Below are 25,034 nucleotides of genomic sequence, written 5' to 3' on the forward strand. Positions count from 1 at the left end.
CACCGAACAAAATAAATAGGTCTACTATAGATCATAGATATAAAAGCTTCAAGGTGGACTTATATAGAAAAAATATATTTTTTAAGGTTAACATTGAATTTTGGCTAATTTCGCCCACATTAATAAACTTTAGAGAGCTACCATAAAGGAATGAAATATTCTCCATCGAATTTTACTATGGGTCACCGAACAAAATAAATCGGTAGGTTTACTATATATAATCGAAATTACTGCTTCGATGTGGCTCTAAAAAACTAAACATTAATTTTTGATTTCGCCAAATAAAAGAAATCGGTAGACCTACTATATGCCATGGAAATATCGATTCCAATATGTTTCATAAAACAATGAACTTTTTTTGGAATTTTTGGATATTTTCGAGTTTTGGTCGATTTCTACCACTTTTATAGACTTTAGAGAGTTGACATTAATGGAAAAAGTATTCTCCACAAAATTTCACTATAGGTCACCGAACAACGAAAATCATTTGAGGGGCATTTTAATCCTCAAATATAAGTCGGAATTTGGCATTATAACAGAAAATATAATTTTTTGGTTAATTTGTGTTTATTTTTCATATGTTGGCTTTTTTACACTCTATACTCCACTTTAGAGAGTTGCCACTGGGGAATGAAATATTCTCCACAAAATTTCACTGTGGGTCACCAAATAAAAGAAATCTTTAGGTCCACTATATATTATAGAAATATCGGTTCCAAATTGCTAATTAAAACAAAGAAATCTTTTTTTCGATTATTTTTGGATATTTTTGAGGTTTGGTCGATTTCTCCCACCTTTATAGACTTTAGAGAGTTGTTATAAGAGGAGAAAGTGTTCTCTACAAAATTCCACTATAGGTCACCGAACAACAAAAATCGGTAGAGATACATTATAATACGCAAATATCAGTCAGAATTTGGCATTATAACAGAAAATGTGATTTTTTGGAATATATTTGTTTATTTTTCATATGGAGGCCTTTTAACCCACTATACTCCGCTTTATAGAGTTGCCACTAAGGGATGAAATATTCTACACATAATTCCACTATGGGTCGCCGAACAAATGGAATCGCTAGCGGTACAATATACCACGGAAATATCGCTTCCAAATTGCTATATAAATTAAGGAACTATTTTTAGGTTATTTTGGGACATTTTCGAGTTTTGGTCGATTTCTACCACTTTTATAGACTTTAGAGAGTTGGTGCTAATGGAAAATGTGTTCTTCACCAAACTTCACTATATGTCAACGAACAACAAAAATCGTTAGATATACATTATAATCCGCAAATATCTATCGGAATTTTGTTTTATAGAAAATTATTTTGTTTTTTGCCTAATTTCATAGTTATTTCAAAAGATGCCGCAAATCTCCACCTCCCCTTCCCGTTGGAGGTTCGCTACCAAAGAAAAAAAATATTCTCCATCGAATTTCACTATGGGTTACCGAACAAAAGAAATCGTTAGGGGTACTATATACCATAAAATTTTCAGTTCTAAAATGGGTATATGAAAAATTTTTACTTTTGGTAGAATTTCGCAGCTTTTTCCAAATTCGCTCAATTTCTCCCCAAAAACTTTATAATATCAGCTGGCTGCCAATGAGAGAAATATTCTGCACAAAATTTCACTATGGGTCACCGAACAGAAAAAACTGATATCTAAAATATTTATCACCGATATGTCACTACGCAACTATGGAGGGATTTTTATATTCCATCCAACGTCACGTGCTTACCTTTGGATGTTGACGGCAAAGTGTGAATTTCGTAATTAAATATTTATTATGGCCCATTAGCAATCGCTTGTCGTATTCTATATATCTAAACGTTATCGATCATCCAAATCGCAGGTGTGTCATGCATTTGAATTGACAAGTTTAGATTATTCGCGTCTAATTTTTTTTTTGGAGAACAAAAAAATCTATTTAAAACCCATGAAAAAAATAATAGAATCTAAATTCGACAAAACTCAAATTGAATTATCGGCATGATTTAAATCGAATACAAAATTGTCAGGTGGTAACATCCGCATTAAAGCTGTTTCGTCGAGGGTTTGACGTCAAACAGCCATTACTTCTCGAGTAGAGAGCAAAAAAAAATAGTCATGCAAAAATGGTGTATCACTTCGTTACGGCATTCAAAGTAACTAACCTTACGTTATGATAAATCACACCTTTCCTTAGGTGCTTAACCCTCTCTACCCCGCAGATGTATTAGCAAATAAATTTATTAATTATCTTTTATTTATACTATAGGCATTTGACCGGTTTTCTACAAATAAGTGTGTGTTTATTTTTTTTATATAAGGTTTAGATATTTGTGGGAGATTTCAGTTTTTTTTCATGCCTTCTAAGATAACCTGTCATTGGGTTAACTCAAAATTAATTTATTATAGCCATTCCGGTTAGTGGACACTGGCCTGCACGTGTTCCGCACACAATACACAAATCATTGACGTTACTATGTCATAAACCTGTGTAACTGTGAGAAATTGCACAACAATTGCTAATAAGATATAAATTTTTTATTACTAAATATTATATATAGGGATTTCTTAACTGAGGGGACTTATAGTGAAATTCGATGGAGAATATTTTTTTCTTTGGTAGCATGGCCCTAAAGCGAGGGGAATGGGGAGATATTAATGTCATTTGAAATTAGTATGAAATAAGAACAAAATTAAAATAAATTATTTATATAGTCAAATTTCGGCGGATATTTCGAGCCTATATAGTAGGTCCAGCGATTTTTTTGGTTCGGTGACCTATAGTGAAATTCGATGGAGAATATTTCTTTCATTAACAACAAACCTCTAAAGTGGGATAGAGGGGGAGATTTTCGACATAACTTAAAATAGGTAAGAAATTAAAGAAATAAAAATAATTTTTTATTTAGCTAAATTCCGACAGATAATTCAAGGTTATATAGTAGGTCCAGCGATTTCTTTTGTTCGATGACCTATAGTGGAATTTGATGGATAATATTTCATTCATTAGCAACAAACCTCTAAAGTGGGATAGAGGGGGAGATTTTTGACCTAACTTAAAATATGTAAGAAATTAAAGAAATAACAATAATTTTTTATTTAGCCAAATTCCGATGGATATTTCGAGCCTATATAGAAGGTCCAGCGATTTATTTTGTTCGGTGACATATAGTGAAATTCGATGGAGAATATTTCTTTCATTAACAACAAACCTCTAAAGTGGGGCAGAGGGGGAGATTTTTGACCTAACTTAAAATAGGTAAGAAATTAAAGAAATATAAAATAATTTTTTATTTAGCCAAATTCCGAGGGATATTTCAAGGCTATATAGTAGGTCTACCTAAAGTGAAATTTTATGGATAAATTTTTTTTCCATTGATACCAACTCGCCAAAGTGGAACAATGTGGGAGAAAATTACCAAAATTAGAAAATGCCCAAAAATAACCGAAAAATTATATTTTCAAGTAATGTAGCATTTTGGTGCCTATATATCTATAGCATATAGTAGGCCTACAGATTTCTTTTGTTTCGGAACTTATAGCGAAATTCGATGAAGAATATTTTTTTCTTTGACAGCAAGCCTCTAAAGGGAAGGGTAGGGGAAGATTTTTGACATATTTTAAAATAATTAAAAAGAAATTAAACAAAAAAAAAAAAGAATTTTGTATTTAGCCAATTTCCGTCGTATATTTCAAGGCTACATAGTAAGTCCAGCGATTTCTTATATTCGGTGACCTATAGTAAAATTTTATGGAGAATATTTTCTCCATTAGTGCCAACCCGCTAAAGTGGGGTAATGTGGGAGAAAATGACCAAAATTCGAAAATGCCCGAAAATAGCCCACAAATATACATTTTTTTATTAAGAAGCATTTTGGAGCCTATTTATTTATAGCATATAGTAGACCTACCGATTTCTTTACTTCCGGAACTTATAGTGAAATTTGATGGCGAATATTTTTTTCTTTGAAAGCTACCCCTTAAAGAGAAGGCGAGGGGTCGATTTTGACGTAATTTGAAATTAATATGAAAAAATAAGGCAAAAACATAACATTTTAAGTAGTCAAATTCCGACTGATATTTCAAGGTTATATATAAGGTCCAGCGATTTCTTTTGTTCGGTGACCTATAGTGGAATTTTATGGAGAATATTTCATCCATTTAGACCAACCCGTTAAAGTAGAGTAATATGGTAGAAAATGACCAAAATTCGAAAATGCCCAAAAATAACCCAACAAATTAAATTTTTAATAAATATAGCATTTTGGAGCTGATATTTCTATGGTATATAGTAGACCTATCGATTGCTTTTGTTCGGTGACCTATAGTGAAATTCGATGGAGAATACTTTTTCTCTTAGTAGCGACCCTCTAGAATGGAGTGGTATGGGAGAAAGAGGCTATGCGTCAAAGATATTTAAAAATCTACGAATTATTTATTTATTTTATTTTATATCGAATATTGAAGCTGATATTTCTATGGTTTACAGTGGACCTATCGATTTCTTTTGTTCCGTGACCTACAGTAAAATTCGATGGAGAATATTTTCTCTCTTAGTAGCGACCCTCTAGAACGGAGTATTTTGGGAGAAATTGGCTGCGATTTAAAAATGTTGAAAAATAACCAAACAATAAAGGATTTTATTTTATGTCGATATTGTAGCTATTTCTATAGTTTACAGTGGGCCTATCGATTTCCTTGGTCGCTGATCTTTAGTGAAATTCGATGGAGAATATTTTCTTTCTTAGTAGCGACACTCTAGAACGGAGTATTTTGGCTGAAATTGGCTATGAATCAAATATATTGAACAACCAAGGAATAATTTATTTTTTTAATTTTGTATCGAATATTGAAGCTGATATTTCTATGGTTTACAGTGGGCCTATGGATTTCTTTTGTATTGGGACCTATTGTGAAATTCGATGGAAAATATTTTATCTCTTAGTAGCGGCCCTCTAAAACGGAGTATTTTTGGAGAAATAGGCTATTATTCAAAAATGTTTAAAAATCTACGACTTCCTTTTTTATTATATCTAATATTGGAGCGGATATTTATATGGTTTACAGTGGTTCTACCGATTTCTTTTGTTCGTTGACCTATAGTGAAATTCGATGGAGAATTTTTTATCTCTTAGTAGCGATCCTCTATAACGGAGTATTTTGGGAGAAATAGGCTACGCCTCAAAGATATTTAAATATCTACGACTTATTGATTTTTTTCTTTTTATATCGAATATTGGAGCTGCTATGTTTATAGTTTACAGTGGGCCTATCGATTTCTCTTGTTCGGTGACCTATAGTGAAATTCGATGGAGAATATTTTATCTCTTAGTAGCGGCCCTCTAAAAAGGAGTATTTTTGGAGAAATTGGCTACGAATCAAAAATATTGAAAAACCAAGGAATAATTTATTTTTTTAATTTTGTATCGAATATTGAAGCTGATATTTCTATGGTTAACAGTGGGCCTATGGATTTCTTTTGTTTGGTGACCTATTGTAAAATTCGATGGAGAATATTTTATCTCTTAGTAGCGGCCCTCTAAAACGGAGTATTTTTGGAGAAATAGGCTACGACTCAAAAATATTGAAAAACCAAGGAATAATTTATTTTTTATTTTATATCGAATATTGTAGCGGATATTTGTATAGTTTACAGTCGTTCTACCGATTTCTTGTGTTCGGTGACCTATAGTGGAATTTTATGGAGAATATTTTTTCCATTCAGACCAATCGTCTGCAATGAGGTTTTGGATAAGAAATTGACTGAAATTCAAAGGAAAACATAAAATATACCTAAAAATATAATAAATTTTAAATAGCCAAATTCGAAGCGATATTACCGGAATATATAGTCCCCCAATCGATTTCTTTTGTTCGGCAACATATAGTGGAATTTGATGAGGAATATTTTTTCTATTTCCATCAAACCTCTAAAATGAAGTATTTGGTGAGAAATTGACCCAAATTCAAAAGAACCCAAAAATATTTTTTTTTCATTTTATAAAAAAAAATGGAAGTCGATATTTCCATGATATATAGTGGGTCTAGGCGATTATTTTCATCGGTGACTTATAGTGGAATTCGATGGGGAATATTTTCTCCGTTGGCACCATTCCGCTAAAATGAAGTTTTGTGGAAGAAATTGGCATTAAATAGAAAAAATTTATATTAAATATATTTCTCAACAATTCCCATTATTTCTCAGAAAATTTTCCCAGTATTTAAATGAAATTTGAAATTCCCAGTATTTAGTTTATAGAAGTTCTCAGCCATACCTTGGTCCACACAACATTTTTATTAGGTTTTCAAAACAATTCCTAGTAAAATTCCCAAAGATAAAATCCTAGACATCTGCCTGACAGCTTCACAAAAAACGAAGTAGTAGTTTATATCTCGTCTCTGCGGAATTCCTTCTATTCAATGTTCGGTAATATTTATTTAACAATGTTTTTAGTAATAAATAGAATTTCTATGAACTTTCATCTATTTGATATTGTTTTCATTTCATTATGATAACCCAACAAATTCATCAAGTATGTCTCGTCTTGACATTTTGATAAACATCGGGGTTTATTTACCACTTTTTAAAAAGAAACCGGGTGTTCGCTATGGATTTCTAAGTATTCTCTGGGTACACGTGACATGTTTTGTTAATTTTTGTTGTATGTTTGTCTGATAACGAATGAAAAAATAACAATATTTGATTAAAATAAAATTATTGTAAATCAAATATTTGCAAGATAGGCATAAAGATTGGATCTACAAATGGGCGGCTGAATTTTCGGAATTGTGTTTTTTTTTTCTAAGATTAATTGGAGCGATAAGTTCTGTTTTACGAAAGAAAAAAATAAATTAATAAACTACCTCTTGAAAAAGGTCCCCCTTTACCTCTTATCAGATTTGCAGAACTCCAGTGCGTATGAACAATATTAAATGAATTGCTGAAGATGACCACCTGGGCGTATAAGTATTGGCAATAGGTATACGCCACATATACATGGGATTTTTTTAATTTTTAAGGGTGAATATTATTTTTTTCGGACTTTTAAAAATATTATTTGATTGCAAGGGCATATACAGAATATTTTTCAAGGGCCTATACCCTCATTGCGTATGACTAATATTAAATTAATAATTTACTATGCCCACTTGGGCGTATGAATTATGAAAATATGTATACGGTGTAAATTAGCAAAAATCCTAAATACCAATATTCTCAAAGAAGAAAGGGTTTTAAGGAAAGGGAAAGAATTTTAAAAGAATTTAATTTGGAGCTCAAAAGTGGAATAAGCTGCGACTCAAAAATTGTTGAAAACTAAACAAACAATTAAGGATTTTATTTTATATAGCATATTGGAGCTGATATTTCTATGCTTTACAGTGGGCCTATCGATTTCTTTTGTTCGATGACTTATAGTGAAATTCGATGGAGAATATTTTCTCTCTCTGAAGCAACCCTCCAAAGTAGAGTATTTTGTGAGAAATAGGCTACGACTCAAAAATGTTGAAAATAAAACGAGTTATTAAATTTTTATTCTATATCAAATATTAGAGCTGATATTTCTATGGTTTACCGTGCGCCTATCGATTTCTTTTGTTCGGTGACCTATAGTGAAATTCTATGGAGAATATTTTATTTCTTAGTAGCGACCCTCTAGAACGGAGTATTTTGTGAGAAATAGGCTATTATTTAAAAAATGTTTAAAAACCTACGACCTATTTATTCCTTTTTTATTATATTGAATATTGTAGCAGGTATTTCTATGGTTTATAGTGGGCCTATCGATTTCTTTTGTTCGGTGACCTATAATGGAATTTTATGGAGAATATTTTTTCCCTTCACACCAATATCCTAAAATGAGGTTTTTGATAAGAAAGTCATGGATTTTCGAAAAAAATAAATTTTAAAATATTTTTTTTAATCCGCAAGAATATTTTCTAAAGCATCTGCAGGCCCACAAGGCTTCGATTTTTTTTTAAATATTTTCTAAAGAATCTACAGACTACAAGGTGCGGATTTTTTTGGAGAATATTTTCTGCAGACCACAATTCCTGAATTTGTTTCGAATATCATCCAAAGAATCTGCAGCCTACAAGCCATAGAAATTTTAAAAATATTTTCTGAAGGTCCCGCAAAACACAAGAAGTGGATTTTTAAGAATTTTTTTCTCAAGAATCTTGAGGCGTGGATTTCTCCAAAAAATATTTACCAAAGATTATGTAATTTACCTGGCGTGGATTTTTTTTAAGAATATTTTCTAAAGTGCATATGAATAATTTTAGAGCAATTAAACTGATATCGGCCACCTTAGCGTATAAGACATGACAATACGTATACGTCATATGGGACCAGAAGGCAAAGTATTGAATTTAAGTGAAAAGGAATAGAAATTAGATGTTTTTTTAAAATACCAACTGGTAGATTTCAAAATGAGCATTTCGAAAGGAGATTTTAGAAAGGAGGTTTTTCTGGAGGACTTTGAGGGTTCTAGGTCTCAATTTTCTGAAGGGCTTCAATTTTCTGAAGGACTTTGACACCAGAAGAGTGGAATTTTTAAAGAAGATTTTCTAGAGCACTTCTAGAGGTCTAAAAATAAATTAAATTTTTTTTCAATATATTTCTAGAAACACAACTCAATATTTCGGATATAAAATATATCCTAATAGAATTTCCGAACTCGAATACCTAAACCAATTGAGAAGAATCGCCAAAAAAATATGGTTGGATTTTTTTTAAAATATTTTCTAGAGGTCTTTATGACCTAAAAGTTTATTTTCTAAGAGACTTTGAGATCTGAACGGGTGGATTTTTTTTTTCTTTGTGACTTAGAAACATATTTTTTTAATATTTTGTAGAGGACTTGAAACCTATATAACCTCTTTTGATATCATATTATTGAAATTATTGATTGAGTCCATGTGGGCGTATGAGTCATGACAATTCTTATACGCCATATATAATCAAAATACTAAATTTTGAATTTCTGGAAAAGAAATGGGGATTTTAAATAAATTTTTAACGAATTTACTGCGTATGATTTATATTAATAAAATTATTGAATATGACCATCTGGGCGTATGAGTTGTGACAATACTTATACGCCGTATGTAACAAAAAAATAATAAAAATCGAATTTCATGCAAAGCAAAAGAGATTTCAATGACATTTAATAGGGTTTTGTAGGTAGGACTTGATTTTTTCAGGAAAAATATTTCGATGGAGCTAAAAATATGGATCTCTGCGAGATGTCTTTGTGATCTAGAAGAATAGAATTTTTTCTATTTTTTTATAAGTCTTTGAGCCTTTGATTTTTATAAAAAAATTTTAAGGGACTTTTGAGACCACCAGGAGTTCAGCCGTACTCCGTGCGTATGATTTCTATTAACAAATTTTTTGAAGGTGTTCTCTTGGTCGTATGAGTCGTGACAATACTTATACGCCTCGGAATGAAAAGGGATTTGCAAAAACAAAGAACTTTAGTTTTGAAGGTATGATCTCTGCTAGAGGTCTTTGTGGCCTAGAAGAATATATATTTTTTTATTTTTTTGTAGCCTTGAAGCTTTGGTTTTTCATAAATATTTCCTAAGGGACTTTTGAGACCACCAGGAGTTCAGCTGAACTCCAGTGCGTATTATTTATATTAACGAAATCATCTGGGCGTATGAGTCGTGGCAATACTTATACGCCGTATGTAACCAAAATAAAAATATCGATTTTTTTTTGGAAAATCAAAGCGATTTAAACACAAAATTAAAGAGGTTTTGCAGGTTTTGCAAATTATGATGTTTTCAACAGATTTTCTAGAGGACTTTTAGACCTAGAAGTATGGATTTTTTTTGTAATATTTTCTAGAGGACTTCAAGGCCTAGAATTATGTACTTTTTAACTGATTTTCTAGACAACTTTGAGACTTAGAAGTGTGGACTTTTTTAAAATATTTTCCAGAGGACTTTGAGACCTAGTAGCGAGGTTTTTGTAGAAATATTTTCTAGAGGACTTTCATTTCGTATTTAGGAAGATTTTCAAAAAGTGGAGACCTAGTATTTGTTTAGTACTTAGAGACCTATAAACGAGAAATTTTTTGTGACCATAAATTATGGAAAAATATTTTTTTGTAGTATTTGTACAGGTCATTGAGGCTTTGATTTTTCATAAATATTTTCTTAGGGGCTTTTGAGACCACTAGGAGTTCAGCAGTACTCCAGAGCGTATGAATAATATTAATGAAATTATTGAATATGTCCATATGGGCGTATGAGTCGTGACGATAGTTATACGCCATATGAAACCAAAATAAAAATATCGATTTTTTTGGAAAATCCAAGGCGGGTTTCAACAAAAATTTAATGGAGATTTGCAGGCGGAACATAGTATTTGTTAAAAAAAATCCAATGAACCAAATAATGATTTTTTAACATATTTTCGAAAGGACTTTTTGGCCTAGGAGTATGGACTTTTTTGTATTATTTCCTAGAGGACTTTGAGACTTAGAAGTGTGGACGTTTTTTTTTTAAATATTTTCTAGAGGTAATTGTTTAAAAAAATTCTAATTAATTAAATGATGATTTTTTTAACAGATTTTCAAGAGGATTTTTGGGTCTAGAAGTATGGACTCTTTTAACAGATTTTCTAGAGGACTTTAAGGCCTAGAATTATGGACTTTTTTGTGATATTTTATAGAGGACTTTTAGGCCTAGAATTATGGACATTTTTAACAGATTTTCTATAGCACCTTTAGACCTAGAAGTATGGATTTTTTTAATATTTTCCAGAGGACTTTGAGATTTAGAAGCGAGGTTTGAGACTTAGAGGTGTGGACTTTTTTGTAATATTTTCTAAAGGACTTTTTGATTATGGACTTTTTAACAGGTTTTCTAAAGGAATTTGAGACTTAGAATTGTGGTCTTTTGTAATATTTTCCAGAGGACTTTCAGACCTAAAAGAGAGATTTTTTGTAGAAATATTTCTAGAGGACTTTCATTTGATGAAAGGCTTTCAGATTTAATTTTCAGACCTTTTTGTAGCCTCTCGTATTTGATTTATATTTCCGCATAATTTTGTCTGGCTTAAATTTCATCATACAAAATTTATCTCTCTCCCTTTTTTTATATGACCAAAGAAAGATTTTATTGATATAATTATTTTTATAAAAATTTACGACTTCGATAAAAACACGAGTGTGCCTGCTTTCAGTCCAATCTCTGTCCTAAATTTTAAGCATAAATTCTGAGGGTATTATAAAAACACAAAATTATTTATAAACATAACAAAAAACTAAAAAAAAATTTCATATATAAACAACTGCCGAACCTTAACTACCACTGGATATATACAACAGTCAGAACTGGTTATAAGGGGTAATGGATTTTTTTATTTTTTTTTTTTAAATCTCTAGAGAACTTCCCAAAAAAACTTTCAGCAAATAAACATCTACCAAACCTTAACTACCACTGGATATATACACAGTCCGGACTGGCTATAAGGGGTACTGAAAATATTTTTTTTTTTTCGAAAAATCTCTCCTGAATTTCCCATAAAAAGTTTTCTATAAAATTCTTAACGTAACATTTTTAATCTGAAATGTTCTTAATGTCAAAATTAATTGTCCTGAAATGCCACATTATTTGTGACCCACTGTATTTTGGGGAAAAAACTTTGCCTTATTTGCCGATTTAAAGTTTTTCTTTGTCTTCAGAACATTTAGGCAAGTTTCTTTTACTCCTCCTCTTCTTCAGTTTCTTTTTCTGAACTGGATGACTTCTTCCCCCAGACGACAATCGCCACTTAACTTTATATCTACCTGTCTGTGTGTCTGTCTGCCTGCCTGGCCGTCCTTCCAATCTACCTTACCTGCTGCCAGTCTGACTGTCTGTCCGTCCGTCTGTTCCAATTTTCATAAAGTAATTCAGATAAATTTTTCTGCTGTTATAATAATAAAAAGATAAAAATACAACAACAACAACAGCAACACCCAACAACATTTGCCCCAACACAAAAGTTAATTAAGGTTAACAGACAACAACAACAAAATGCCATCAACACCAACAACAACAAAGCAAAGAAGTGAAAATAAGTAACGTTCTGAAAATATCAGAGCAACAATATTGTTATTGTTTTCGTTTCATTTTTTTATTTTTCATTCCGATAAGATAATTTTCGGGGGAGGGAGTGATATAAAAAATAATAAAAAACAACAACAACATCAACGAAAAGCCAACTAATATAACAGAGACGCCATACGAAATTCAGATTTCAGATTTTTTGTTGTTGTTACAAAATCAAAATAATTTTCTTTGGGGAGAAGTGAAAAAAATTTCTAGAAAAAAAAATAATTTTGAAAAAAAATTAAACCTGGATTTTAAGAAAAAAAAAATTATAAAAAAAATTTAAAACCTAGGAGTGTGAAATTTTTAAATATATCTCCTCAAGAATTGTAAGACCTAAAAGAAAAAAAATTTTATAAAAAAATCAAACCTAGGAGTGTGGACTTTTCTAAAATATTTCCTCAACAATTTTGAGACCTAAAAGTATGAATTTCATTTTTCAATATTTCCTAGAGGTCTTTGTGGTCTCGAGATTTCCTTTAATATTTTCTAGAGGATTTTGTGGCCTAATTTTATTTCCTAAAGGACTTCTGAGGCCACTAAGAGTTTAGTACTGGGTACTCCAATGCGTATGATTTATATTAATGTAAATATTAAATGTGTCCACTTGGGCGTATGAGTCGTGACAATACTTATACGTCTAGGTAACCATAACATTAAATATCGATTTTCTACAAAAAGGAAAGGGAATTTCAAAAAAAAAATTAAAGGATTTTCGTGAGGGAAAAACTTAACATTTACAAAAATATATATATTTTCTTCCGGAAGGGAAAAGTTTAAATTTAGGATTTTTTATACTTCCTTAAGTGACCCTAAGGGCATTTTCTAATTCTATTTATATTTAATGGATTATTGGAAGGTTAGAACTTGGTATTAACAAAAAAAAAACATTTCTTTCGGACGCGATGTTTTATTTTCCTAAGAAAGAACTGGACTACTAGTGCTGGACACTAGCAGTCCTCCAGTGCGTATGATTTATATTAATGTAATTATTGAATGTGTCCACTTGGGCGTATGAGTCGTGACAATACTTATACGCCCTATGAAATCAAAATACTATAAATCGAATTTATCCTAATTTATTTATTCTAATTTGTTTTAGGGAAAGGACATTTCAAAATATTTTTTTACGAATTTTTGGGAGGGTAGAACTGGGTATTTTTCAAAATAAAAATATTTTTTTTTCAGAAGAAAAGAGGTTTTAATACTTCCACAAGGAATTCTTAGACCTAAATGGATGATTTCAGATTTCTGTTTTTTTTTTGTCTAATTTTATTTCCTAAGCGACTATTGAGACCACTGGGAGTCCACCAGTACTCAAGTGCGTATGATTTATATTAATGTAATTATTTAATGTGTCCATTTGGGCGTATGAGTCATGACAATACTTATACGTCGTATATAGCCAAAATACTAAATATAGGATTTATTGAAAAGGAAAGGGGATTTCAAGAAAATTTTAATGGATTCTTGGGAGGGTAGAACTTGGTATTTTCCAAAAAAAAAATAGATTTTTCTAATACTTCCTTATGAAATTCTTAGACATATATATGTGATTTTTCAGACCACTGGGAATCCGCCAGTACTCCAGTGCGTATGATGTATATTAAAACATTTTTGAAGAAGTCAACTTGGGCGTATGCGTCATGACAATACTTATACGTCGTATGTAACCATAATGCTAAATATGGAATTTCTTGAAAAGGAAAAGGGATTTTAAACTATTTTTAAGGGATTTTTGGGAGGAAAAGAATATTTCGAACGTGTCAAATTGTTTTTCTTCCTTTTATTATTCACTGAAGAAGTTTTAGAACTAGAAGCTTGAAGATTTGAAAAATATTTTCATGCGGCCATTGAAACCTAGTAGTGTGGATTTTTTTAAATATATTCTGAGGAGCTACTAGAGAAGATTCCATAACAATATTTTTTAGAATAATTTTAGGTTTAGATGCGTATTTTTTCAATTCGTTCCTTACTGAAAGATTGGAATTTAAAAAAAATAAGACCTAAAATTATGAATTGTTTGTATAAGCTTGCTAGAGTTCTTTGTAACCTAATTTTTTTTTTTAATTTTTGTGTAGAGGACTTTGAGGCTTTGATTTTTCTAAAATATTTTCTAAAAGACTTCTGAGATCACTAGAAGTTCAGCAGTACTCCAGTGCGTATGATTTATATTAATGAAATTATTACATATGTCCATCTGGGCGTATGAGTCGTGTCAATAATTATACGTCGTATGTAAGCAAAATATTAAATATCGATTTTCTAGAAAAGGAAAGGGGATTTCAAAAAAAAATTAAATGGCTTTTTGGGAATGTAAAACTTGATATTTTTAAAAAATGTATATTTTTTTGGAAGGGGAAATTTTAAATTTAGGATTGTTTATGCTTCCTTAAAGTACTCTGAGAATTATATCGTGATTTTATTTTTTTTTATTATAGGAGTCCAGCAGTACACGGGAATTTCAAAATATCTTTAATGGGAGGAACCTGGAATTATTCAAATAAAAAATATTTTTTCGGAAGAGTGTTTTTTTTTTTTTTTGGAAATTTTTTAATTCTATTTCCTCTGTGAAACTTTTGATATGACTAGGAGTCCAGCAGTAATCGAGTGCGTATAATATATTGAAACCTGAAAAAAATATTTTAAAGAAAAATTTCAAACCTAGGAGTGTGGAATTTTCTAAAATATTTCCTAAAAATTTGTGAGACCTAAAGGAAGAAAATTTTTATAAACAAATTCAAACCCAGGAGTGTGGAATTTTCTAAAAAGATTCCTAACAAAATTTTGAGACATAAAAGCATGAATTTCATTTTCAATATTTCCTAGAGGTCTTTGTGGTCTCGAGATTTCCTTTAATATTTTCTAGAGGATTTTGTGGCCTAATTTTATTTCCTAAAGGACTTCTGAGGCCACTAAGAGTTTAGTACTGGGTACTCCAATGCGTATGATTTATATTAATGTAAATATTAAATGTGTCCACTTGGGCGTATGAGTCGTGACAATACTTATACGTCTAGGTAACCATAACATTAAATATCGATTTTCTACAAAATAGAAAGGGAATTTCAAAAAAAAAAAATAAAGGATTTTCGTGAGGGAAAAACTTGATATTTAAAAAAATATATATATATTTTCTTCCGGAAGGGAAAAGTTTAAATTTAGGATTTTTTATACTTCCTTAAGTGACCCTAAGGGCATTTTCTAATTCTATTTATATTTAATGGATTATTGGAAGGTTAGAACTTGGTATTAAAAAAAAAAACACATTTCTTTCGGACGCGATGTTTTATTTTCCTAAGAAAGAAGTGGACTACTAGTGCTGGATACTAGCAGTCCCTCAGTGCGTATGATTTATATTAATGTAATTATTGAATGTGTCCACTTGGGCGTATGAGTCGTGACAATACTTATACGCCCTATGAAATCAAAATACTATAAATCGAATTTATCCTAATTTATTTATTCTAATTTGTTTTAGGGAAAGGACATTTCAAAATATTTTTTTCGAATTTTTGGGAGGGTAGAACTGGGTATTTTTCAAAATAAAAATATTTTTTTTTTTCAGAAGAAAAGAGGTTTTAATACTTCCACAAGGAATTCTTAGACCTAAATGGATGATTTAAGATTTCTGTTTTTTTTTCTAATTTTATTTCCTAAGCGACTATTGAGACCACTGGGAGTCCACCAGTACTCAAGTGCGTATGATTTATATTAATGTAATTATTTAATGTGTCCATTTGAGCGCATGAGTCATGACAATACCTATACGTCGTATATAGCCAAAATACTAAATATAGGATTTCTTGAAAAGGAAATTGGATTTCAAGAAAATTTTAATGAATTCTTGGGAGGGTAGAACTTGGCATTTTCCAAAAAAAATAGATTTTTCTAATACTTCCTTATGAAATTCTTAGACATATATATGTGATTTTTCAGACCACTGGGAATCCGGCAGTACTCCAGTGCGTATTAAAACATTTTTGAAGAAGTCAACTTGGGCGTATGCGTCATGACAATACTTATACGTCGTATGTAACCAAAATACTAAATATGGAATTTCTTGAAAAGGAAAAGGGATTTTAAACTATTTTTAAGGGATTTTTGGGAGGAAAAAAATATTTCGAACGTGTCAAATTGTTTTTCTTCCATTTATTATTCACTGAAGAAGTTTTAGAACTAGAAGCTTAAAGTTTTTAAAAATATTTTCATGAGGACGTTGAAATCATGTAAAGTGGATTTTTTAAAAATATATCCTGAGGAGCTACCAGAGAAGATTCCATAAAAATATGTTTTTGAATAATTTAAGGCTTAGATGCGTATTTCTTCAATTCTTTCTTTAATAAAATAGTGGAATTTAAAAAAATTAAGACCTAAAATTATGAATTGTTTATAAATACTTTCTAGAGTTCTTTGTAACCTAGGAGAATATTTTTTTAATTTTTTTTAGAAGACTTTGAGGCTTTGGTAAATATTTCCTAAGAAACTTTTGAGGTCACTGAGAGTGTAGCAGTACTCCAATGCGTTTGATTTATATTAATGTAATTATTGAAGGTGCCCACTTGGGCATATACATCATGACAATACTTATACGCCATATGCAACCAAAATACTAAATATCGAATTTCTTCAAAAGGAAAGGGGATTTCAAGAAAATGTTAATAGATTTTTGAGAGGGTAAAACTTGATATTTGTAAAAAAATATATATTTTTTCTGAAGGAGAAAGTTTAAATTTAGGATTTTTATACTTCCTTAAAAGACTCTGAGAATTATATCGAAATTTTATTTTTTTTATTATATTTCCTTTCAGAGACCTTTGAGACCACTAGGAGTCCAGCAGTAGACGGGAATTTCAAAATATCTTTAATGGATTTTTGGGAGGAACCTGGAATTATTCAAATAAAAAATATTTTTTTGGAAGAGTGTTTTTTTTTTGAAATTTTTTAATTCTATTTCCTCTGTGAAACTTTTGATATGACTAGGAGCCCAGCAGTAATCCAGTGCGTATAATATATATTAATTTAAGTAGTGATTGAGTCCATTAGGGCGTATGCATCATGACAGCACTTATACGCCGTATGTAATAAAAATACTAAATATCGATTTTCATGACAAAGGAAGGGGATTTCAAAATATTTTGAATTGATTTTTTTGGAAAATGGAAATTGGTATTATTAAAAAAATTTATTAAAAAAATAGTTTTCATAATCAGAATGAATTTTTAAAATTTTTTTTCTAAAAGCCTATGGGAACTACAACCTATGACATATTATTCTAAAGACCTTTCAGTTATTTAAAAGAATTTGCTAATGCATGTTTAGACCTCTATAAAGAACTATTAAGACCCTGGCCTTTTTTTAATATTATTCTTAAATCTTTCATCACTTCAGAATCTCCAGAACGTATGAATAATATTAAAGCAAATTATTAAACGAGTACACCCGGACGTATGAGTAGCGGCAGCACTTATACGCCATATACAATCAAAAATACTAAATATCGAAGTTCTTCAAAATTTAAAGGGATTTTGAACGATTTTTTTCTATAATCGAAACTACAGCCATGAAAATTCCTAAACATGGATTTGAAGAAGATTGAGAAGCTATAAAGATTAAATTTTGAAATATTTTTTTTATTTTTTTAGTAATTAATGACAATTGATTTTGAAAATTTTTTAATAATTTTCATTTAAAAAAAATGAAATGAAAATGAAGATAAAAAAATTGAATTTTACCAAAAGTATTTTTTGAAATATTAAAAAAATTTAAAGTTTTTAAAAATTTAAGTTTTTTTGGATTGTACATTTTTAATATTCATGAAAAAATTTAAAAAATCTCAATATTAAAAAAATATTTTTTTTTATTATTTGTATTTTTAAATTAAAGGTTTTCCAAAAAAATTAAAATTTTTAGTAATTAAAAATTGGAATTGAATTAAAAAAAAATAAAAAAAACTACTCTCTCCCTCCCTTTCCCACCACCATTCTGCTTTTAATAAAAATTGCAAAAAAAAAATGAATTGATTTCATAAAACACGAGTTTGTTTAATGTTTGTTTATTTTTGTTGTTGTTGTTGATTTTTGTTTTTGTTTTTTTATTTTTTATATATACAAATCTAAAAATTATAAAATATTTGTTTTTAGTTATTATAATACTTTTGTTGTTGTTGTGATTTTTTTTATAAATTTTAAAACTAATTAAATATTTACAAAATATATATATAAACGCCTTAAAAAACATATTCACGTATATGTATGTATATAATTATTTATATATAAATATATATAAATACAAACAAAAAAGCCTTACAAACTAAAATTTATGTTATATGACAAATAGATTGTGAGATTATGTTGTTGTTGTATTTTTTTTTCTATATACTAAATCATGACTAGTTTGGGTTTTGAAAAAATTAAAACCCTTAGCCCTTTTGTGTTGTTTTAATTTCGGAAATATAAAATCAGGGTATATTATTTGTATTATTCTCTACGGCTAAAAATCCCCCCGCTGTGGTGGTGGCACCTACCTTTTTCGGTCGTTTACCGGACAGATGTTGATTGGCCAACATATCCGATAAATCTTGACAGTCTTCGGGTTGTTCAGGTATGGTGAGACTGGTGGTGCCCGCTGTGATGGTGGTGGGTGTTAACTCCTCATCGCCACTGCCCAACGAACAGCTGGAACAATCAGAGGATTTACGCTCCAGCTGCAAACGCATACCATTCACCAGACACTCGGCTCCGTCCAAGGCGGATATCGTGGAACCACAATAGTAGAGATTGCTGCACGATGAGGCGGCACTTACATCGGAGTTATTGTCGAGCGCATCTTTTTCGGTGCCGGCGGTATCCAATGAGGAGCGACGTCGCATACGTTGGGCACGAAAATATTCGATTTCCTCCAGGGTAATGCCACACATAATATCATCGGAATAGTCGGAAACCACGACAGATGGGGTGCGTACAAAACGCACACCTTGCATTTCACCGGGTGGGAAATCGGAAATGCAGGACTGGGACGACTCACGGCGCGAACTGCCACCGGAACGGGGATCTTCGGGTATTTCCACAACACGTTCCTCGAGTAAAACTTTGGTAGGTACTTGTGTCTGGGAGAGACTAAAATTGGAGAGCATATCAACGGGTGGGGAGTCCGGTAGGGTGGTCGGCTCCGCCAAGGGTAGTAGAGCTGGCCGTAGAGGTAAGTCTGTAACGGTTAGAGTCATGCGACGTTTTTGTTGTTGTCCTGGTGGAGGGGGAACCGCCACCTCGGAAGTATCCATAAGGGATTCATCGACCTCCAAACCCAATGCCGAATCACTGCTGGCCGAACGGGCCACTTTGTCTTTACGTTTAGAGTTGGTGGGCAGACGTTCAATGGCGGTTTGTGTGGTACGTATGGAATCATTGTCATCATCCGAGCTATAGGGGCTGTGGCCCAAATTACAACCTTCATCGGAGAGGGGTGAGCTACGTTGATCCATGGTTTCCGGTTTCAAAGAGACCATATCCATATCAGAGGTGATTTTTGTTTGCGGCACAATCATATCGAAACGTTTGGCTAATGCTTTGACACTTGGGAAGTTGCAAGTTTTGGGGTTTTTCAATTCGGGAAGCGGGGCAAGGTTTTTTAATTTTTGATTATTTTGTAAATCCAATTTTCTTAATTCCACCAGAGATTTTTCCGCAGGTTTATTCTCCTCCTTTGCTTGGGGTATTTTCAATTTTAAATTGTGTTGTTTTTTCAATAGACGTTTGCTGAGACCTGATGTTGCTGCGGCTGTTGGTTTTGTATCCAATTGTGAGAAATCTTTAAAAAATTCCTGTTTCAGCAAGGCTTTACGTTCTGCCAAACTTGGTATTCGCGTAAAATTTATATCCACTTGTTGCTGTTGTTTGTCTTTGTCTTGTTCTTGATGAATTCTGGCCTGAGAAAGCTTTGACGATTCTTCTACCAGTAGTTCACATTGGTGAGCTTTGCAATATATTTCTAGCTGCGATCTGTCCTTTTCCACAGTTCTATGATAACTGGCTTTGGCCGCTACGTTTGTTATGTTTTTATGCCTTTGATTTTGTAATACCTCAGACGACGGCGACGATGATGATGCAGGCAACAACAACAACAGCGACGAGGGTTTTACCGTTAACGTCGTCGTTTGTTCTTCTCCCTCAACGATATTGTGCTCCCTCACAATGTTGTTGTTGTTGGGCTGCTCTGACGCCCGACCACCACCACCACTTGTTGATTTATTTATCATACAAACGATACTCTCTTCAGTGGAGAGACTCTCCAGCCGACGACGAGAAGAGCATAACAGTTCGTGGCTAACAAACGAATGTTGTTTACATTTATTGTTGTCATCGTTGTTGGCGTGGGTTGTGTCGTTGGAAAACACATCAACACAACGACTACTACTACTACCATCAATCTCACCTCTTTGTTGTTGACTCTCTTGTTCTTGCTCCAACCGTCGTTGTTGTTGCTCTCTTTGACAATTTCCCCGTTGTGCTTGCTGTGTCGTGTCGTTGATCGCAGCCACAGCAACTACAGCCGCTGCTGACATTTTGCTTACGTCGTTTATCATATTTGTTGCTGTGGTGTGTTGTTCTCGTTGTTTTTTGGTGTTGTTGTTGTTATTGTTTTGATAAGATTACAACATGATTTTTTCTGTTTGGTTTGCTATTTATTATTATTGTACAGATGGGTTGGATGGGTTGAAGAATGGTTGGTTGTATGGTTTCTTTTTTTATTGAAGTGTTGTTCTTCTCGATAATTGTTGATTTTTGTGTTGTTGTTATTGTTGTAAATTTGTTGTTGGTGGTTTAGTTCATTTGTTTTTTTGGTCTAGGCTTTGTTATTGTTCGTATAGTGTTGTGACATGATCAGGGTTGTAAGGGATCAATCTGGATTGTTCGAACCACCAATTAAACAAAAAGGACTATATTGGGAGAAAAAACAATTTTTTTTTAAAAATCCAGGACATATTAGGGTACTAAAAATATTCTTTAAAAAAATCCTAAGGGTAGGTTTTAGGCTTGAAAAAATATTTAATAACAAAATTCAGGAGTATCGGAAAAATCGAATCGAAAAAAAAATAAAAATCCGCGGATACAAAGAAGCTCTGAAAAATATTTTTCAAAAATTCACGCCTATAAATAAGCTCTGAAAAATAATTTTTGTTTTGAAATCCACGCCTAAGGGTAGGCTTTAACAAATTATTATTAAAAATCCGCTCTTAAGGGTATGCTTTAGAAAAATGATTTTTTTTTACCTAAAAGTAGGCTTTAGAAAACTATTTAAAAAAATCGAGGCTTTTACATCGCCAGTTTCGATATTGTAGGGAGTTCGAGCAGGTTTTTAGCCTAATTGCCTGTAATGTCGTATTTTGGATTTTCATTGGGTCGCAAATTCTCCCACCAAAAAGTATCGAAATCGGTTCGTATTTTAGGTTAGCCTCCATATTACGGAACGTCAAAAATTTCGTATTTTGGTAACATATTGCAGCCGAATTGGCTGCAAATCGGTATTTTAAGTTCTTATTGGGTTGCAAATCTTCCTACTAAAAATTATCTATATGGGTCCATTAGGGTAGGGTAGCCCTATATAACACGACCTCTCAAATTTCAATATTTTGAGCAGGTTTTTTATCGAAACCTGTTGTAATTTGGTATTTGGGGTTCTCATTGGGCACACATCTTACTACCAAAAAATGGACGACTCTTTAGTTTAGACCCCATATAACAGAACCTCCCAAACTTCAAAAATTTGCTTAGTTTGGGCAGGTTTTTCATGCGAATTGACTGATATTAGGTAATTTGGGTTCTCTATGGATAGTTAAACTTCCTACCAAAAATTATCAATATTGGTCGACTTTTTCTGTTACCTCCCATATAACGGAATCCCAAAAATGAGGTATTTTGGGAAGTTTTTTTCATTCGAATTGCCTGTAATTTGTTATTATGGGTACTCATAGTGTAGTTAATCATTCTACCAAAAATGAACAATATTGGTCCATTTTAAGGGTTAGTCCCCATTTAATGATTTCGGTATTTTAGGGAGCTTGAGCTGGGTTTTCATCGGAATTAGCTGTAATTTGGTATAATGAGTTCTCATAAGGTAGTTAATCATCCTACAAAAAATCATCAATTTTGGTCGAAATTTTAGGGTAGCTCCCATATAACAGAACCTCTAAAATATCATTATTTTGAGGAGCTTGAGCAGGGTTTTCATCGAAATTGGGTTATCATGAGGTATTAAACCTTCCTACGAAAAATTATCCAAATTTGCCAATTTTTAGGGAGGCCCCTATATAACAGGACACCCAAATTTCGGTATTTTGAGGAGCTTGAGCAGGGTTTTCATCGGAATTAGCTGTAATTTGATATTTTGGATTCTCATTAGATCATTAGATCTTTCAACCAAAAATTGTGAGCATTGGTCAACTTTTTGAGGTAGCCTCCATATAACTGGACCTCCCAAATTTCGGTATTTTGGGGAGCTTGAGCACAGCTTTTCAACCGAATTGGCTGTAATTTGGTATTTAAGGTTCTCATAGGGTAGTTAATCATCCCACAAAAAATCATCAATTTTGGTTGACGTTTTAGGGAGGCCCCCATATAAAAGAACCCCTCAAATTTCGTTATTTTAGGGAGCTTGGGCAGGTTTTTCAATCGAATTGGCTGTAATTTGGTATTTTGGGTCCTCATTGGGTCACAAATCTTCCTACCAAAAATTATCGAAATTGTTCGACTTTTTAGGGTAGCTCCCATATAACAGAACCTCCCACATTTGGGTAGCTTGAGTAGGTTTTGTCAAGCGAATTGACTGTAATTTGGTATTTAAGGTTCTCATAGGGTAGGTAATCATCCCACAAAAAATCATCAATTTTGGTTGACGTTTTAGGGAGGCCCCCATATAAAAGAACCCCTCAAATTTCGTTATTTAAGGGAGCTTGGGCAGATTTTTTCAATCGAATTGGCTATAATTTGGTATTTTGGGTTCTTATGAGGTCACAAATCTTCCTACCAAAAATGATTAAAATTGATCGACTTTTTAGGGTAACTCCCAAATTTCGTTATTTTGGGGAGCTTGAAATGGTTTTTCATCGGAATTGGCTGTAAATTGGTATTTTGGGTTCGCAGAGGTTGTCAAATCTTCCTACCAAAAATTATCAATATTGGTCAAATTTATAGTTTAGACTCCATATCAGAGGTCCTCTAAAATTTCGAATTTTGAGGAGCTTGAGCAAGGCTTTCAACGGAATTGGCTGTAAATTGGTATTTTGGGTTCTCAGGGGTTGTAAAATATTCCTACCAAAAATGATTAAGATTGATCGACTTTTTAGGGTAGCTACCATATGAGGGTACCACTCAAATTTCGTTATTTTGGGGAGCTTGAGCAGTTTTTTTCATCGGAATTGGCTGTAAATTGGTATTTTGGGTTCTCAGGGGTTATAACATCTTACTACCAAAAATTATCAAAATTGGTCGACTTTTGGGGTTAGACCCTATACAACGGAATTCCAAAAATTAGGCATTTTGGGAAGTTTTTTCATCGGAATTAGCTGTAATTTGGTATTTTGGGTTCGCAGAGGTTGCCAAATCTTCCTACCAAAAATTATCAAAATTGGTCGACTTTTTAGATTAGACCCTACATAACAGAACCTTTCAAATTTCGTTATTTTGAGGAGCTTGAGCAGATTTTTCAACAGAATTGGTTGTAATTTGGTATTTTGGGTTCTCAGGGGTTGTAAAATCTTCCCACCAAAAATTATTAAAATTGGTCGACTTTTTAGGGTAGCTCCCATATAAGGTTACCTCTAAAATTTCGTTATTTTGGGGAGCTTGATCAGTTGTTTCATTGGAATTGGCTGTAATTTGGTATTTTGGGTTCTCAGGCGTTGTAAAATATTCCTACCAAAAATTATCCAAATTGGTCGACTTTTTAGATTAGGCCTCATATAAGGATACCCCAATATGTTAGTATTTTAGGGGAGCTTGAGCAGGTTTTTTGACCAAATTGCCTGTAATAAGGTATTTTGGGTTCTCAGGAGTTATAAAATCTGCCTACCAAAAATTATGAAAATTGGTCGACTTTTAAGGGTAGCTCCCATATAAGGGTAACTCTCAAATCTCGATATTTTGGGGAGCTTGGACAGGTTTCTTAAGCAAATTTACTGAAATTTGGTATTTTGAGTTATCATGGGGTACTTAACCTTCCTACCAAAAATTATCAAAATTGGTCGACTTTTTAGTTTAGACCCCATATAGGGTTGCCTCCAAAATTTCGGAATTTTGAGGACATTTTTTTAATAATTTTTTTTAGGATTCCAACTACTTCTATTTTTTTATTTTATTTTTTTTTCTTTGAAAGAAATGATGAAAATCGATCTCCATTACGCGTCAGCATGTCTGTCTATGTACCCTCCTCACGAGCGTCACAATTGTCATTGTCTGTATGTACGTACATATGTATGTCTGTCCATACGTATGTATTTCTATACGTTTCTATTAAGACTAATTCAATTTAGTTGGAACAATTTCATTTTTTTTATTAGTCACATTTTAAACGAACAAAAATGACGTCAAGTGGTGGACGTACGGACAGGACAGACAGACAGCCGGTCGAACGAACAATACCGATGATGATCTGTCACAAAGAAAAAAAAGAACACACACACAAAAACAACAACAAAAATTATTCGGCTCAGTGGGAAAAATTTGTTGGCTTTCATTTTCAATTTGAGTTGATCTGGGGATGCTGCTGACGTTGGACGTATCGGCGAACGATAAGGTTTCAATAGCTGCCGGCCGATTATCGATCAGCGTCACCGGGAGAGATGTACGCGTACAGCAAGCATACAATCGCTGCGGATCAGCAACATGTAATTTGCGATTTAAAAAAAACTGAATAGACAGACAGATGAATTGTTCCGACAAT

General features: G+C 32.2%; 2 protein-coding genes across 2 annotated transcripts; both read right to left on the reverse strand.

Moving 5' to 3' along the window:
* Positions 1-18,555: 18,555 nt before the first annotated feature.
* Positions 18,556-19,671, reverse strand: LOC133332125 (uncharacterized). The gene is made up of 2 exons (XM_061540504.1): positions 18,746-19,671; positions 18,556-18,709 (listed from the first exon to the last, which is right to left on the reverse strand). The coding sequence occupies exons 1-2, from the start codon at positions 19,639-19,641 to the stop codon at positions 18,556-18,558; spliced, it is 1,050 nt and encodes a 349-aa protein (XP_061396488.1). The 5' UTR covers positions 19,642-19,671.
* A 115-nt stretch (positions 19,672-19,786) lies between these two features.
* Positions 19,787-20,658, reverse strand: LOC133332124 (protein kinase 4-like). Its single transcript, XM_061540503.1, has 2 exons — positions 19,860-20,658; positions 19,787-19,797 (listed from the first exon to the last, which is right to left on the reverse strand). The coding sequence occupies exons 1-2, from the start codon at positions 20,656-20,658 to the stop codon at positions 19,787-19,789; spliced, it is 810 nt and encodes a 269-aa protein (XP_061396487.1).
* Between the last annotated feature and the right edge of the window lie 4,376 nt (positions 20,659-25,034).

This window comes from Musca vetustissima, unplaced genomic scaffold (assembly GCF_032173495.1).
Source record: "Musca vetustissima isolate MV318-11 ecotype Yass unplaced genomic scaffold, APGP_CSIRO_Mvet_v1 utg24094, whole genome shotgun sequence".
Lineage (NCBI taxonomy): Eukaryota > Metazoa > Arthropoda > Insecta > Diptera > Muscidae > Musca > Musca vetustissima.